This window comes from Jaculus jaculus, chromosome 5, assembly GCF_020740685.1.
Source record: "Jaculus jaculus isolate mJacJac1 chromosome 5, mJacJac1.mat.Y.cur, whole genome shotgun sequence".
NCBI lineage: Eukaryota > Metazoa > Chordata > Mammalia > Rodentia > Dipodidae > Jaculus > Jaculus jaculus.
Genome location: NC_059106.1, coordinates 102,600,442 through 102,618,870, shown reverse-complemented (window position 1 = coordinate 102,618,870; position 18,429 = coordinate 102,600,442). Strand labels below are relative to the sequence as shown.

The following is an 18,429-nucleotide window of genomic DNA, read 5'->3' as shown; positions in this document are numbered from 1 at the left end:
CACCTGTGCACAAGGGGGCGCATGTGTCTGGAGTTTGTTCACAGCAGCAGAATTCCCTAGTTTGCCCATTCTCTCTCTTAAATAAATAAATATTTTGTTTCAAAAAAGGCAAAATCCTTGTGAAACCTAGTACAAGAGTAAAGCAAAGTGTTCTGAGAAACCATGCTGAATTGTGGGTATATCTTTGATTTGCTTTCTCTCCCTCTCTTCCTCTCTGCTCACAAAATCTTGGGTTCACTAGAAACCAAAGAACTGATATATTTAACATTTAGTTTTTTAGAAAATATGCATTTCTAAAACTTTTTTAATAAAACATATCAGAGGGCTGGAGAGATGGGTCAGTGGTTTAGGGCACTTCCCTGTAAAGCCTAATGACCTGGTTTCGATTGCCTAGTACCTACATAAAGCTGGATGCACAAATGGTGTGTACATCTGGATTCTGCTTGTAGCAGCTGAATGCCCTGGCATACCCATTCTCTCTCTGTCTCTCTCTGCTTGCAAATAAATAAAAATATTTTTAAAAAACATCTGGGTACAGTGGCTGTTACTTGTAACCTTAGTGCTCAGGAGGTTGAGACAAGAGGGTGGCCATGAATTCAAGGCCAGCCTGATCTGTGAGAGTGTCTCAAAACGCAACCCCCTCCCCCCCAAAAACGATAGACATGGGCTAGAGAGATGGTTCGGTGGTTAAGGTGCTTGCCTACAATGCCTAAGAACCTGGGTTCATTTCCCTAGTACCCATGTAAAACCAGATGTACAAGGTGGTGCAAGCTTGCATGTGTCTAGAGTTCATTTGCAATGGCTGCAGGCCCTGGCAAGTCCATATTCTCTCTCTCGCTCTCTCTCACATGCACACTCTTTCTCATCCTCTCTCAAACAAACAAACAAACAAACAAATAAATAAATTTTTAAGCCAGAGATGGTGGTACATTCTTGTACTCTCAGCACTGTAGGAGATAGGGGGATCAAGAGCCCAGAGAGTTTGAAGAATTAGAGGCTAACCTGGGTTACATAAGACCCTATCTCAAATCACCAAAAAAGACCAAAAAAAAAAAAAATCTGTATATTATACAAAAGATAGCTAGTCAATGGTATCTACTAACATAGCTTGATATAGACTGGGTATCACTTGACAAAAGGTTCTCCAATGTCAGGACAGATTGTGTTTGTGCTTTGAGCTGTTGCTTTTAAAAGGGAATCTTAAGCCGGGCATGGTGGCGCATGCATTTAATCCCAGCACTCGGAAGACAGAGGTAGGAGGATTGCTGTGAGTTTGAGGCCACCCTGAGACTACAGAGTTAATTCTAGGTCAGCCATAAAAAAAAAAGGTGGGCGGGGGGAATCTTTGTAGCACAAAGCCAGTGATTCAGTGACAAAGTTGGAGCTTGGTTTCCTGGCAGCAGACTGTGCTAGGTGTTCCCATGTACAGATGGCAGAACAGACCCCTTGCTGTGGATCTCACAAGGCCAGTATTGTAGGCACTGGTGCATTGTATAATGACTTCATTATATCACTGGTTTCATGGCATGGCTCAGAGGAGTTCCTGGGAAAGTTGCTGCACAAATCATCTACTGGACATGTCATTACTGAGGGAACAGTAGCACACATTTTAGGGCTCCATCTGCTAAAAGTTGTTAAACTTTTTGGTGTCACTCTAGACTGTGCAGATTGATGTTTTCATTATTTCCTCCACATAGAGAAAAATATCTTCTGCTTGGGGGGCTTTGGTGTTCATATGTTTAAAATGAGTGAGTCAGACCAGGAAATTCATAGCTGCATATTCTTTGGTTGACAAAGTAATAGTTTTAGTCATTCTTGTTGTTTTTTTTTTTCTTGAAGACTTCCAGTATTTATTTATTTATTTATTTGAGAGACAGAGAGAGAGAGAAAATGGACATGTCAGGGCGTCCAGCCCCTGCAAACAAACTCCATATGCATGCACCATCTTGTACATCTGGCTTACATGGGTACTGGGCAATCGAACCTGGGTTCTCCGACTTTGCAGGTAAGCACCTTAACTGCTAGGCCATCCTTCCAGCCCAGCCATTCTTGTTTTTGATGCTATGCCTTTTAAAGTAGAAGCAGTGACTTCGTTGGTAAGTTGAGGTAATTATTTTGCTAGCATACACAGGTTTTATAAGAGGCAGAGGAGCCTAGTAAACAAGAGATAATAAAGCTATCTGGGCTACAATTTCCCAGCTAAGCCAGAAGCAGAGTACAGACAACCTATTGTGAATATATTATATACATGTATAAAAATCATTGATTGATTGAGAGACAGGGAGAACACTAGCTTGTTGCAGGTGGTTGCAGACTAAGGTGGGTAGTCCAGGAGCACTGGCTTTGTGAACTGGCTAAATTTTCCCAGGCTAGAAAGAGACCATGTAGATCATTTGTACACTGTCAGTATCTTCTTTCTGCATTGGCAAAATTCCTAGCAGTTTTTACTTTTGAAGGACTCGTTTTTTGTTTTTTGTGGGGTTTTTTTCTTAGTAATTTTCTAGGGAAAGTAACTTTAAAGTAGACTGGTATCATCTTGAGTTGCTGTGGTATTACATTCATCACTAGCTCTTTTGTAGAATTGAAAACTTCATTCACAGCAGAGGGAAGCTTCAGAACCATCTCTATGTGGTCATCTTTAATCACAGTCCCACATCCCACATGAATGTTGAAGGCTTTTTGGCAGTTCCCCTTTAGTTCTGTGACACACATGTGCACACACACATACACGCACACTGGGAATCAAACCCACAGCCTGATGCTCACGTGGCAAGTGTGTACCTCTGAGCTACATTCATAGCCTGACCTCCTGCTTATTGACTCATGTGTCTGACCACAGTAACCATGTAGAGCCATGAAAGAAAAAACAATAGCAATGTGTGCTTTCCTAAGTGGTATATCATGGCAGTGGGCAATGCAGCCCAGCACCTACATGTGGGGTCCTTGATTCTGTCCCAGAAAAGAGTTTCAGAATAAGTCAGAATGGAACAAAGTCAGGGAGTTTATTAGATAAGAGATAGTCCATGCTTAAACTTAAGTGCAGACATTCACTGAGGTAGGGAAGTGGCGAAGCCATTAAGAGAGAGTATAGAGTGTACAAGTGTATGGGTATGCCAGGGCTTCCTGACACTGCAAATGAACTCCAGATGTGGGCCTACTTAACCTCTAGATGCATGTGCCACTTTGTTCATATGTCTGTATATGGGTACTGGGGAATCAAACTGAGGCAGTCAAGCTTTATATGCAAGTGCCTTTAACCACTGAGCCATCTCTCCAGCCCCAAGACAATAGTTTTTATGCCAAGACAGGTGCAGGCTTCTCAGAGAGATCATGCCTTAAGTGTCTTAACCATAGCTGTCTATATGATTTTATAACTTTTGACGTGATGTTACTTGAAGAATATCATTTAGAAGTTTAAAGATAAAGAAAAATTTAAAAATTAAATAAAAATATAAGAACTGGCCAGGCATGGTGGCACACGCCTTTAATCCCAGCACTTTGGAGGCAGAGGTAGTAGGATCGCTGTGAGTTCAAGGCTACCCTGAGACTCCATAGTGAGTTCTAGGTCAGCCTGGGCTAAAGTGAAGCTCTATCTCAAAAAAATATATATACATGTATATATATAGAAGCTGGTTTACTTGTTTCTGTTAAACAATTTCTTTCTTTCTTTCTTTCTTTTTTTTTTTTGGTTTTTCGAGGTAGGGTCTCACTCTGGTCCAGGCTGACCTGGAATTAACTCTGTCATCTCAGGGTGGCCTTGAACTCATGGCAATCCTCCTACCTCTGCCTCCTGAGTGCTGGGATTAAAGGCGTGCGCCACCAAACCCGGCTCAATTTCATTTTTTAAATGAAATTATAAGATAGTTTACTAGGTGCATTGTCAGGGTTAGGGGTGAGAGAGGAGTGTTGTTCTGAGTAAGCTCAAAGGGTTACTGTCCTGGCCCCAAAGCAAGTTTATCCCAATCTGTTGTTTGTAATATTTTGTGTGAGATATTTCTTAGAGCATGTGATTAATCTCTTGGAGCAGGGGCTGTTATCTTTGTAGGTAATCTTCATTTTATCATTTGTACTGAAACTTGTGACTCTGAGCCAACAGGAAACACAAACTGAATCATGGTTTGGGGGGAGGGCAGAGTAAGGAGGACTCTTTGTTTCTTTTGTTTGTTTGTTTGTTTTTCGAGGTAGGGTCTGACTCTAGACAAAGCTGACCTGGAATTCACTATGTAGTCTCAGGGTGGCCTTAAACTCACAGTGATCCAGCTACCTGTGCCTCCTGAGTGCTGGGATTAAAGGCGTGCGCCACCACGCCCGGCTTCTTTCTGTTTCTGTGTCTTCTTAAATTTCCTGTGGAATGACTAGGCTGTGGAATCCACAGCAAAGCTGGAAATTGTGTACTTAGCCATATTTGAGTTTGGTACATACATAAGGCATTTAGTAAGCAGTCGTTTTTATTGCCTTTTTTTGTTTGTTTGTTTTTTGAGGTAGAATCTTGCTGTAGCCCAGGCTGACCTAGAATTCACTATGTAGTTTTAGGGTGCCCCGAACACAACAATGATCCTTCTACCTTTGCCTCCTGAGTACTAGAATAAAAGGCATGTGTTAACATGCCTGGCTCTGAGTTTTATTTCATTTTTTAATTTTTAAAATATTTTTTTTTATTTATTTATTTAACAGAGAGAAAGAGGGAGGGGGAGAGAGAAGAGAGGGAATAAGAATGGGTGTGCCGGGGCCTCCAGTCACTGCAAACAAACTCCAGATGCATGTGCTGCCTTGTGCATCTGGCTTATGTGGGTCCTGGGGATTCAAACGTGGATCCTTTAACTTTTCAGGCAAGTGCCTTCACCACTAAGCCATCCCTCCAGCCCTTATTTTTTATATATCTCAACAAAGAAAGAGTCATTAACAAACTGAGTGACTGCTGTTTGATAATTGCTGTGTTAGGAGTACTACTAGCTCGAGGTAGCTCCCATTGTCTTTGCATGGCATAGAAGACACAGTCCAAGGTAAAGTGGTAGAAAGAAGTATGGAGGCACACATGCTTGATCAGAAAAGGCCCACAAAGGAGCCCAAGTTTAGTTGGGTGGGTGAAAAAGAGTCAGTGTTGAGGGGAAGGGCATTCTAGGCAGAGGTATGCAAATATAGAACTTCATGTCATATTTTGTTAACCATAAAGAGCCTGTACCTAGGTAGCCCAAGAAACTTCAGCTATTGGTGGATGAAACAAGGGTTGAATCTGGACAGGGTGGCAAGAAGATAAAGCAGAATGTTTTCACACATTGTAAGCTTTATTGAGGGCCTACTCTAAATATAATACTTTCTTGCGTATTACAGGCAATGGAGTTTGAGGGCTGGGCTGACACCCTGTTTCTTCTACAGTTTACCCTCTCCTGTGTGATGGGGTAAGTCTTCATTTTTCCCTGTTAGTAGAGAATCTCTTAGACAAGCAGGTGAATAGAAATTTGTTTTGGAGTCATGCCTCAATTCTCATTATCTTGTTCAGTCTCCTGACTGTTCAGGTTGGATAAATAAAGCAGATACTGGAGACTTCACAGGCCCTGGGATTATGCTGAACTTATCCTAACTCATGATTAGGAAGATAGAGAAATAAAACTGGTATTTAGCCAATATTACATTTTTTTAAAGTCAATAATTTTGTTTTTGTTTTTAAAATTCAATAATTTTGTTTTTTTTTTCAAGGTAGGCTCTCACTCTAGCCCATGCTGACCTGGAATTCACTATGTAGTCTCAGTGTAGCCTCAAGCTCATAGCAATCCTCCTACCTCTGTCTCCCAAGTGCTGGAATTAAAGGCGTGTGCCACCACACCCAATTATAAAGTCAATAAATTTTTACTTAAAGGATTTCCCATGTAATCCCTTAATTGCCCATCAAGGTCACCTTAGTGCTTCCAAAACTGATGCCTAAGAGGGTCCTCTTTCTTGGAACAAACTGATCCTTATTCCAGTTGTACACTCACCTTTGAGATCTTTAACATGTCATTTATTGAAGCAATTTACCTCAAGATCCATTTTAGGATAGATGATCTATTAGGTTCTCAAGTGCTGAAATCTTACACTTCTCTTAACATGAATGTGTTCAGTTCATATTTTTTCCTAAGATACCATATTCAGGAAAAAAAACAGGGATTTTTGGATATGTCAATGCTAAAATTTAAACAACATCCATTTCACTACTTAAGAAAGGTATCTTTGGGGGCTGGAGAGATGGCTTAGCTGTTAAGCGCTTGCCTGTGAAGCCTAAGGACCCCGGTTCGAGGCTCCATTCTCCAGGACCCACGTTAGCCAGATGCACAAGGGGGCACACATGTCTGGAGTTCGTTTGCAGTGGCTGGAGGCCCTAGCACACCCATTCTCTCTCTCTATCTGCCTCTCTCTCTCCCTCTCTCTCTCTCTCTCTCTCTCTCTCTCTTTCTGTCATTCTCAAATAAATAAAAATGAATAAAAACCTGATGATGTTTCTTTAAAAAAAAAAAGAAAGAAAGAAAGAAAGGTATCTTTGGGCTGGAGAGATGGCTTAGTGGTTAAGGTGCTTGCCTGCAAAGCCTAAGGACCCATGTTTAACTCTCCAGAACCCACATAAGCCAGATGCACAAGGTGATGCATGCATAAGGTTGCACATGCACACAGGTGGCACACATGTCTGGAGTTCAATTGCAATGGCTGGAGGCCCTGGGCACACCAATTCTCTCTCTCTTGCTCATTAAACAAAAAGAAGAAGAAGATGAAAGGCTTGACCGATGCTAGGAAACAGATCAGACCAGATTAGTAAAGCTAGTTCAGGTTTATTGGCTCATCTCTCTGGCGAGGTTCACTGGTCCCAAGATGTGAGGCCAGAGAAATCACATCCAGGTCCTAAGGTTCAGGTCTTTTAAAGGGGAGGGTGGGAAGAGATGATGTGCTAGCTAGGGAACCAGAGGCAGGCTGAGGAAAGTAACTATTTCAAGGATGGGAGGGAGCAAAGGTCTCCTTATAAGGTTCCAAGTAGGGAGAGGGACCAGCTGTTGGCTGCTGAGAGAGTCTTAAAACTGCTGGTCCTAAGCATGATCAGGAATGTGGGTGATGGGAGGGCATGACCATCATGTTAGAGCATGGTCCTGCCTAACATTCCAACCTTTTTGTGTATATGGGTACTGACTCAAGTCCTGGCTACTTCGAGCTGGTTGGGGATGACTTGACATAGGGGGAAGAGTCAGAAGTTGGCAGGTCCATGCTCAAGGGAACATATGGGTTGTAAGAGCATCTGGTTGATGCCCACCCTGGAAACTTCCCAGATGTGCTCTGGAGGAAGCAGAGGAGGCAAGGGGCTATTAGGAAAAAAAAAAAATCATTACTTATGGACTCATAAATGGGACGAGCCAGGATACAGGTGTGGATTGCCACCAGCTTGGGGAGGATGCCTGGTTAGTGAAGCTGCATTTGAGGTCTTCACCCAGTGTCTGGAGTGTTTTTATTTGGGTCCCTATCAGACCCAATTCACTTAATTAGTAGCAGCATTCTTCCCTGAAAAAGAGACATGTTCCCCCTTTTTCTGTGGTTAGTAGGTCTGGAGCCCTCCAGTTTTGTAGAGTTACCTGTGCCAGTGACAACAGCTGGAGCTGTAGGGATTGTATGGCCATTGTGATGGTCTCCATTGCTTCTGTGAGCCTTTTAGTTAGGTCAGTTAGCTCTTGGGGAAAGTATGGGGCTGTCATCAGACTGTGCCCTAGGCCTCCTCCCACCATGCCTGATGCCCTCCCATGTGATCCCAGAAAATGGTAGAATCCAACTGCTGCTATGCGGCTGTGCCAGGCGCTCAGAATTGGAGCATTGGTGACAGCATGTAGAAACAGCATTAAAGGTCAAGTGGACTGCATTGCAGGAACCAAAAGGCATGAAGTGTAGTTGAGTATGGTGGTCTGTCATCCCTTGTCATCTAAGGACCAGACCTGAAATTGGAACTCACAAGGAGTTGAAGTGCAGTCAAGTAGCCCGGGGGTGGGAGCTGGGCTAAGAAAGAACAGAATGGTTAGAGAATTTAAGGGAGGTAGAACCTGTTTGTTGTACAGACCAGCCATTTTGTCCTGAAGCTTGTTTAAGTCTGGAGATGTGGTACCAGCAGGAGTGTCCAGAAGCTTAGCCACCGAGGGGGTGGTGAGGATCACAGTGTAGGGTACATTCCTCTTGGGTTTGAGAGGTCTGGAGTTGAGCTGCTTAAGAAAGACTTGATCCCCAGGTGAGATAGGGTCTGAGGTAGTAAGGGTCGTCCCGCATGTGTTAGCAGTCAGTGGAACAGGTAGGGGTCTCTTGGAGGGAGTGTATTGTTGGGGGCAGGCTTATGGGTGTTACAACCAGTTTCCCCATGCCAGTGTTAGGCACACTGTCCTGTTGCTATGGTATACCTTTTGGTGGCCAGGGCATGATGTTCACCCTCTGCTCATGCCATCATTTTCCCTGCCATCATGGAGATTCCCCTTGAGCCTGTAAGCCAAAATAAACCTCTTTTTCCCACAAGCTGCTCTTGGTTGGGTACAAACCTGATTGCAACAGAGAGTCTGGTGAGCTGCTGTTCAATAAGACTGTTGGCCCGCTCTACTTTACCCCATGACTGAGGACATTAAGGGATGTGTAGTTTCCAGGATATGTTGAGCGCCTCTGATACGTATAAGACAGACTTAGAAGTGAAGGCTGGGCTCTTGTCTGTCTGTATGGTCAATGGGATCCCAAATTTTGTTATGATGTGCTCTTGAAGTATCTGGGCCATGACATCGGCAATCTCCTTGGAAGCTGGGAAAGCCTCGATCCAGCCAGAGATAGTGGAGTTTTTTTGTGAGGTGGAATGTGGGTAAAGTCTATCTGCCAGTTCACCTGCTTAATTTCCCTATAATTAATGCAGGGTCTGACAGAGATGCAGGCCCCTTTGTGGATTGGCTTGAGCACCTACCTGACAGGTGGAGTAGACCTGTGAGATGTGTCTTTGGAGGCCGTCAGTGTCCAGCAGGGGTTCCAGGAACCTGTAAAGGGCTTTAGGTCTAATATGTAAAGTTTGGTGAATGTGAGAGATAATTGTGGTGGCCTGCTTGGGGGGAAGAAGTAACTGATTGTTTTTAAAAATACATCCATTCCTATCTCAGGTGGTCCCCTTTTTGAGGAGTTTGTTTTCCTTGTCTGGGAAGTAATCAGGTTGGTATGTTGGAGACAGGGAACAGATCAGTCCTGTGTTGACACCAGAGGATAGGGCTAAATTTTTTGCTATAGAGTCAGTCCTGGCATTGCCTTGGATCTTTAGAGGTCTGGTGTCCTTGGCAGTAGATAATGGCCACCACTTCTGGGAGTTGGAGAGCCTCCAGAAGCTTGTGTATTAATAGTGGGGGTATCTTTAGTAGTGAGGAAACCTTTCTCCTTCCAGAGGACTGAATGAGTGTGAGCTATAGAGAAAGCATATTTAGACCCTGTATTAGTTCTTAAGCCTTTTGAGATATGTAGGGCCCTAGTTAGTGTGATTAATTCAGCTTTTTGGGAGGTGGTGCCCATTGGCAGGAGAGCAGCCTGTAGGACAACAGTATGCATGACCCTAGCATAGGTAATTGAGGTGATGTGAGGGGTGTGTCTTGAAGACCCAGCCGAGGGGAATGGAGGACCTCTACTATTTCAGGGCATGAATGAGAGGGAGGCCCTGGCAAGAGGGAAGAAGGAAGGAACATTACTAGATTGGGGGTAGAACAGGTTGCTGGAGCTATTTGGGGGTTGTCCAAGAAGAGGAGGTGGAAGTTCTATACCCATGAGGGCCCAAGCAGGGAAAGAGATGAGAAAAGAAGACAGTAACAGGTTCAAGCAGTGTGATCTTGAGGGCCTCTTGAGTCAGCTCTGCTATAGCTACTAGGGCCTGTAGGCAGGGCTGCCATCTGCACACTGTGGCATCTAGTTGTTTAGACAAGAAAGCCACTGCCCAGTGTCTGGTTCCAATGGGCTGAGCAAGGATACCTGTTGCCATTCCTGTTCTTTCATCTGTAAAGAGGTGGTAAGGTCAGGAGACATCTGGAAGAGCCAGAGCTAGGGCTGTCAAAAGAGTATCATGTAACAATGAGAAATGGTAACAGACTACGTTAGAGTGGGATAGGGGTCCTCTAGGTGTTTCTTTTGCTGCCCAATATAACAGTTTAGTTGTAACAGTGAAGTTAGGAATCCAGTGGTGAAAAAAATCCCATGAGACCCAAGAAAGAGGATTTGATCTGCATTTTCTGGAGGCTGGAGGTCATGGAAAGCTTGAGTGCTGTCCACTGTTAAGGCCTTTTAGCCGGGGCTGAGCTGGACTCCCAGGTAGGTTACAGTGGGAGAGCAAAGCTGAGCTTTGGAGGGAGACACTCTATAGCCCTTATTACCAAGAAAATTTAAGAGGGAGACTGAGACTTGTTGAGACAGAGGGAGGGATGGGCTGCAGAGTAGAAGGTCATCTACATACTGTAAGACAGTGTTGAGTTCTAGACTGCATGTGGAGAGGGCTCTCTGGCTAAGGCAAAAACATGGGGACTGTCTCAGAAGCCTTGTGGGAAGACAATCCAAGTAAGCTGCGTGGGGAATGGGTGTCAGGATCTTCCCAAGGGAAAGCAAAAAGGAAGTATGAGTCAAGGTGGAGGGGAACAGTAAAGAATGCATCTTTGAGGTCTAAGACTGTAAAGTAGGTGGTGCTGGATGGGATATGAGACAGGAGGTTATAAAGGTTAGTTACTACTGGGTAAATAGGGACAACTGCCTCGTTAATAAGTCAGAGGTCTTGTACCAAATGATAAGCGCCAGAGGATTTGCATATGGGGAGGATGGGAGTGTTACAGGGTGAGTCAGTAGGTATGAGGAGGCCTTACGACATGATATGGATAACCCATATCATATGGATCACCATAGGCTTAAACCCCCTGGCAGTGTGTTTTGGAAATGGGAAACTGGGGTTGTGAAGGGAAGGAGGAAGGGTCCTTGAGACAGATAAAGACAGCTTGATGATGTGTGGTGATTATGGGAGTGGAAATGTCCCATACTTGGGGATCAACTGGGTGTGGAAGGAAAGGAATAGGGCAGTAGGGGATGGAGGTTTGAGAAGCTATTAAAGGAAGAAGATGTGTTTTCAGGAGGTGGGGGGGGGAGGGGCTAGTAAGAGTGTGACCCTGAAGTGGCTGAGAATGTCCTGGCCCAATAGGGGAATTGGACAGTTAGGCATGACTAAAAATGAATGTGAGAAAAAGTGTCTGGCCAATGAGCAGGGGAGAGGTAGGGTCTTTGGTAAGAAAGAGGGAACCCCATTAACTCCTATAACAGAGATGGATGAGGGGGTGCTGGCCCCAAGTGGGCAGGCAAAACCAATAAGGCAGCCCTTGAGTCTACCAGGAAGGTGATGGACATACCTGCTACCTGAAGCTTTACCCTGGGCTCAGCAAGGGTAATGGAAGTCTGAGTCTGGATGTCATCAGTCCTCTGCCAATCCAAGAAACTCTAATGTCAGGAGAGCTTGAAGAACCTCACTTTCTGGGGCTGGACCTCCACGGCCCTGCATGGAGGATGAGACCACACATGGGCAGTCCAACTTCCAATGACCTAATTGTTGACATATAGGACATGGCTTGGTGGGTGGCAGTGGATTGGGGCAGTTATGGGCCCAGTGGCCTTCCTGGCCTCATTTGAAGCATGTCCCTGGTGGGGTGGACTGTGACTGTGCCCCAGCAAGATGGAGCTTAGGAGAACTCCATTCCTTCTGAGGGAAGACCGATGGCCTCAGGGCAGCCATCAAGGCTTGGGCTTGTTGGGTTGCCTTCTGTTGTATCTGAGCCTGTCGAGTGGACTCGGCTACCTCTTCTTGGGCATTAAATACCTTAAAACTAATTCTCATCAGATCCTGAATGGAAGTTTGAGGCCCCTCTTCTGCCCTCTTTAGTTTTTTTCTAATAATCAGGGGAAGACTGGGAAATCAAATGAGAAGCCAGTACTGTGGCCCCTGCCTCCAAAGCCAGATCTAAGCAGGTGTATTGGATCATAGCCTCTTGTAACCTGTTTAGAAAAATAGCTGGATTTTCATCTGAGCCTTGAGTGATTTCCCTGTTTATTAACATTAACCACCTTGAAGCCAGCCGTGGTGGTGCATGCCTTTAATCCCAGCACTCAGAGGATCACCATGAGTTCTCCAGGCCACCCTGACACTACATAGTGAATTTCAGGTCAGCCTGGGCTAGAGCAAGACCCTACCTCAAAAAACAAACAAACAAAAAATTAACCACCTTGTTAGATACTGTTTCCATACCCCTAACAAGACATGTAACCATTATGTCCCTTTGTCCCGCACCTCCTCATCCCTCCTGATAATGGGTCTGTATCAGGAAGTGCATGTGCACCAGAGGGCAAAGTTTGGTTAGTTAAGTGAGTCTGGTCAGTGCATTGTTTAGCTGCCGCCTGTATCCAGTCTCATTCTTCTGGGGTGAGGGTGTAAACAAGAATAACATGTAAGTCATGCCAGGCTAGGCTACAGGCCTGAGTGAGGTAACGGAATTCTTTAATGTAGGAGGTTGGGTTGGCGTAGAAAGAGCCAAGGCATTTTTCAGTTTGGGATAGGTCCTAGAGAGAAAATGGAACATGTACCTGGGCCACACCTTCAGCCCCTGACACCTCCCATAGGGGAAGGATGCCAGCAGCAAAGGGCTGTCAGACCGGGTATGGGAGGTGATAGGAGAGGGGTCAGAGGGGTTAGGAGTTTCAGGATCAGACGAGTGAGTGGGTGGGGGTTGGGGGATGTGGGGTAAAGGACTGGATGAGGCAGATGGGGTTGTGTATTGGAAGATGAGGTTGGGGGAGTGCTGTTGGGGTGCAGAGGAGTTCTGGTGGGTCGGCTGAGGCTTTGGGGAGAAAGGCTGGAACTGAAAGAAAGGAGGGAGGACAGGAGAGGACCATAGGGTGGGCAAGGGAGTGGAAGAGGAGGTGCAGCACGGCAGATAGGGTGGAGGCGGGACTGAGGGCCATAGAAGGGGATGAGGGGAAGGGATAGGGAAAAGGGGAAGAGGGCTAAAGGCCTTGAGGGCTTAGAAGGGAGGCTGTGACTAAGGGAGGAGTAGGAGATAAGGGAAAGGGAACTGGATCAGGAGGAGAAGGGGTAGAGAGGGAAGAAAGGGTAGGGGTGGGGTCAGGAGAGGGAGAACAAAGGGAAGGCAGGCAGGGCCTCATGGTGGGGGAGCCAAGTGTTCTGGAAGTTCAGTTAGTGCTGAAGCTAGAGTTGGGATTTGAGTTTTGTAGTTCTGATTGGTTTATAGGCTTGTCTGTTGTGGCTAGGAGAACCTGAGCCACAGAACATTGGCTATAGAAAGGAGGATGAGAGTGCAGTTCCCTGAAAGCCTGAGCATAAGGGAGCTCAGACCATTTGTCAGTGAGGCCATAAAAGTTTTCCAAATCACGGAGGACATTGAAATCCATAGTACCCTCAGGAGGCCAGTGTGATTATTGAATTCATAAAAAGGCTAATTTTTTTTGACAGTAAAAATTCAGATTTGGAATCACAAAAAACCTTGAATATCTAAAATAATACTGAACAACAAAAATAAGGCTGGTGCTATCACCATACCTGATTTTTACCTATACTACAGAGCCATAGTAACAAACACAGTGCGATACTGGCACAAAAGCAGACAAGTAGATCAATGGAACAGAATAGAGGACCCAGATGTAAGTCCAGGTAGCTATAGCCACCTGATATTTGATTAAAATGCCAAAAATACTCATTGGAGAAAAGACAGCCTCTTCAGCAAATGGTGTTGGGAAAACTGGATATGTATCTGTAGAAGGATGAAAATAGATTCTTCTCTGTCGCCATGCACAAGAATTAAGTCCAAATGGATTAAAGACTTTAACATCAGACCAGAAACTCTGAAACTGCTAGAGGAAAAAGTAGGGGAAACCCTTCAACATATTGGTCTTGGCAAAGACTTTCTGACTACAACCCCAATTGCTCAGGCAATAAAACCACAGATTAATCACCGGGACCTCATGAAATTACTAAGATTTTGCACTGCAAAGGACACAGTGAAAAAAACAAAGAGGCAACCTACAGAATGGGAAAAAATCTTTGCCAGCTATATGTCTGATAGAGGATTAATATCTAGGTTATACAAAGAACTCAAAAAGTTAAATAATAAGGAATCAAACAAGCCAATCAAAAAATGGGCTATGGAGCTAAATAGAGCATTCTCAAAGGAAGAAATATGAATGGCATATAAGCATCTAAAAAATGTTTTACGTCACTAGTCATCAGGAAATTGCAGATTAAAACTACATTGAGATTCCATCTCACTCCTGTCAGATTGGCCACCATCATGAAAGCAAATGATCATAAATGTTGGCGGGGATGTGGAAAAAGAGGAACCCTTCTACATTGCTGGTAGGAATGCAATCTGGTCCAGCCATTGTGGAAAACAGTGTGGAGGTTCCTCAAACAGCTAAAGATTGATCTACCATATGACCCAGCTATAGCACTCCTCAGCATATATCCTAAGGACTCATTTCATTTCCTTAGAAGTATGTGCTCAACCATGTTTATTGCTGCTCAATTTATAATAGCTGGGAAATAGAACCAGCCTAGATGTCCCTCAACTGATGAGTGGATAATGAAGATGTGGCACATTTATACAATGGAGTTCTACTCAGCGGTAAAGAAAAATGAAGTTATGAAATTTGCAGAAAAGTGGATGGACCTGGAAAGGATTATACTAAGTGAGGTAACCCAGGCCCAGAAAGCCAAGCGCCACATGTTCTCTCTCATATGTGGATCCTAGCTACAGATGATTGGGCTTCTGTGTGAGAAGGAAAATACTTGGTAGCAGAGGCCAGTAAGTTAAAAAGCAGACATAAAGGGAAGAGAAAGGAAGGGAGGAGGGCACTTAATAGGTTGATATTGTATGTATGTAAGGACAATGATTGAGATGGGGAGATAATATGATGTAGAGTGGAATTTCAAAGGGGAAAGTGTCAGGGGGGAGGGAGGAAATTACCATGGGATATTTTTTTATAATCATGGAAAATGTTAATAAAAAATTTTTTTAAAAAGTAGGAACCAAAAAATATATATATATTTTTTAATCTAAAACATATGATATTGGTTTGGGGACTAGGGAATGAGAGACATGTGGAAGGCCCCCAGAAGACTGGTCTGGAAAAACAAGAAGAGCCTAAAGGAGGCTGCAGGGGAAGACAATCAAGGCAAAGTCTAGAAAAAAGCTACTGGAACCTGAAGGAGCAAACAGCATCTGAGAGTAAAAAATTTTAGCAAAACTTATCTGCACAAATGTTAAAAGCAGAAAAAGTCAACTGATGTCTCTGGCTAAAATTTCTAAGCAAAATGTTGAAAATGTCAGTCATGTATTTTGTTTTTGTTTGTTTACTTGTTTTGAGACAGAGGTTTACTATGCAGCCTAGGCTGGCCTAGAACTTACTATGCAGACTAAGCTGGCCCCAAACTCTAAGCATCTTTCTGCCTCCCAAGTATGGGCATTACAGGTGTGTGCCACAACACTGAGTTTACTTTGGCTTTGTATCATAAGATACTGACCTGAAAGAAAAGCTAAAGGAAGGAGGAATTCATGTTTTTTCTTATTTGTTTTTTTTTTTAATTTAATATTTATTAACATTTTCCATGATTATAAAATATATCCCATGGTAATTCCCTCCCTCCCCACCCCCACACTTCCCCATTTGAAATTCCATTCCCCATCATATTACCTCCCCATTACAATCATTGTAATTACATATATACAATATCAACCTATTAAGTATCCTCCTCCCTTCCTTTCTCTACCCTTTATGTCTCCTTTTTAACTTACTGGCCTCTGCTACTAAGTATTTTCATTCTCACGCAGAAGCCCAGTCATCTGAGAGAGAACATGTGGCGCTTGGCTTTCTGGGTCTGGGTTACCTCACTTAGTATAATACTTTCCAGATCCATCCATTTTTCTGCAAATTTCATAACTTCATTTTTCTTTACCACTGAGTAGAACTCCATTGTATAAATGTGCCACATCTTCATTATCCACTCATCTGTTGATGGCCATCTAGGCTGGTTCTATTTCCCAGCTATTATAAATTGAGCAGCAATAAACATGGTTGAGCATGTACTTCTAAGGAAATGGGATGGGTCTTTTGGATATATGCCTAGGAGTGCTATAGCTGGGTCATATGGTAGATCAATATCTAGCTGTTTTAGGAACCTCCACACTGTTTTCCACAATGGCTGGACCAGATTGCATTCCCACCAGCAGTGCAGAAGGGTTCCTTTTTTTCCACATCCCCGCCAACATTTATGATCATTTGTTTTCATGATGGTGGCCAATCTGACAGGAGTGAGATGGAATCTCAATGTAGTTTTAATCTGCATTTCCCTGATGCCTAGTGACGTAGAACATTTTTTTAGATGCTTATATGCCATTCGTATTTCTTCCTTTGAGAACTCTCTATTTAGCTCCATAGCCCATTTTTTGGCTTGTTTGATTCCTTATTATTTAACTTTTTGAGTTCTTTGTATATCCTAGATATTAATCCTTTATCAGATATATAGCTGGCGAAGATTTTTTCCCATTCTGTACGTTGCCTCTTTGCTTTTTTCACTGTGTCCTTTGCGGTGCAAAATCTTTGTAATTTCATTAGGTCCCAGTGGTTAATCTGTGGTTTTATTGCCTGAACAATTGTGGTTGTATTCAGAAAGTCTTTGCCAAGACCAATATGTTGAAGGGTCTCCCCTACTTTTTCCTCTAGCAGTTTCAGAGTTTCCGGTCTGATGTTAAGGTCTTTAATCCATTTGGACTTAATTCTTGTGCATGGCGAGAGAGAAGAATCTATTTTCATCCTTCTGCAGATATATATCCAGTTGTCAAAACACCATTTGCTGAAGAGGCTGTCTCTTCTCCAATGAGTATTTTTGGCATTTTTATCAAATATCAGGTGGCTATAGCTACTTGGGCTTACATCTGGATCCTCTATTCTATTCCACTGATCTACATGTCTGTTTTTGTGCCAGTACCATGCTCTTTTTGTTACTATGGCTCTGTAGTATAGGTTAAAATCAGGTATGGTGATACCACCAGCCATATTTTTGTTGCTCAGTATTATTTTAGATATTCGAGGTTTTTTGTGATTCCAAATGAATTTTTGGATTGTTTTTTCTATTAACATGAAGAAAGTCTTTGGAATTTTGATAGGGATTGCATTAAATGTGTAGATTGCTTTAGGTAAGATTGCCATTTTCACAATATTGATTCTTCCAATCCAGGAAAAAGGGATGTTTCTCCACTTTCTAGTGTCTTCTGCAATTTCTCACTTGAGTGTTTTAAAGTTCTCATTGTAGAGATTCTTTACTTCCTTGGTTAGATTTATTCCAAGGTACTTTATTTTTTTTTGATGCAATTGTGAATGGGAGTGATTTTCTCATTTCATCCTCTGTGTGTTTGTTGTTAGCATATATGAAGGCTACTGATTTCTGTATATTTATTTTGTATCCCTCTACATGGCTGTAGGTTTTGATCAGCTCTAACAGCTTGCTAGTAGAGTCTTTAGGGTCCTTTATGTATAGAATCATGTCATCTGCAAATAATGATAACTTGATCTCTTCCTTTCCAATTTGTATCCCTTTTATGTGTGTCTCTTGCATTATTGCTATGGCTAAGGCTGCCAGAACTATATTAAATAAAAGTGGGGACAGTGGACACCCTTGTCTTGTTCCTGATTTTAGTGGAAAAGCTTCCAGTTTTTCCCCATTTAGTAATATGTTGGCTGTAGGCTTATCATAAGTACCCTTTATTATATTGAGATATGTTCCTTCTATTCCCAGTCTCTGTAGGACTTTTATCATGAAGGGATGTTGGATTTTGTCAAATGCTTTCTCTGTGTCTAATGAGAGGATCATGTGATTTTTGTCCTTCAACCCGTCTATGTAATGTATTACATATATAGATTTGCGTATGTTGAACCATCCCTGCATCTCTGGATTAAAGCCTACTTGGTCAGGGTGAATGATCTTTTTGATATATTCTTGTATTCTGTTTGCCAATATTTTGTTGAGAATTTTTGTATCTATGTTCATGAGGGAGATTGGTCTGTAATTTTCTTTTTTTGTTCTATCTTTGCCTGGTTTTGGTATCAGGGTGATGCTGGTTTCATAGAAGGAGTTTGGTAGAATTCCTTCTTTTTCTATTTCCTGGAAAAGCTTAAGAAGTAATGGTGTTAGCTCTTCCTTAAAAGTCTGGTAAAATTCAGCAGTGAATCCGTCCGGGCCTGGGCTTTTTTTAGTTGGGAGATTATTGATAACTGTTCGGATCTCCATGTTTGTTATAGGTCTATTTAAGTGATTAATCTCATTTTGATTTAATTTAGGTAGGTCATATAGATCAAGGAAATCATCCATTTCTTTCAGATTTTCAT

At 43.0% G+C, this 18,429-nt stretch overlaps 1 protein-coding gene across 2 annotated transcripts in view; it reads left to right on the top strand.

Moving 5' to 3' along the window:
* Slc35d1 (solute carrier family 35 member D1) overlaps positions 1-18,429 on the top strand; it is a 63,048-nt gene that overhangs the window by 29,524 nt on the left and 15,095 nt on the right. For both annotated transcript variants that reach the window (XM_004661734.2, XM_045150731.1), the window contains one exon: positions 5,332-5,399. In XM_004661734.2, coding sequence (XP_004661791.1) covers positions 5,332-5,399 — 68 coding nt within the window. The remainder of the gene's footprint in view (positions 1-5,331; positions 5,400-18,429) is intronic.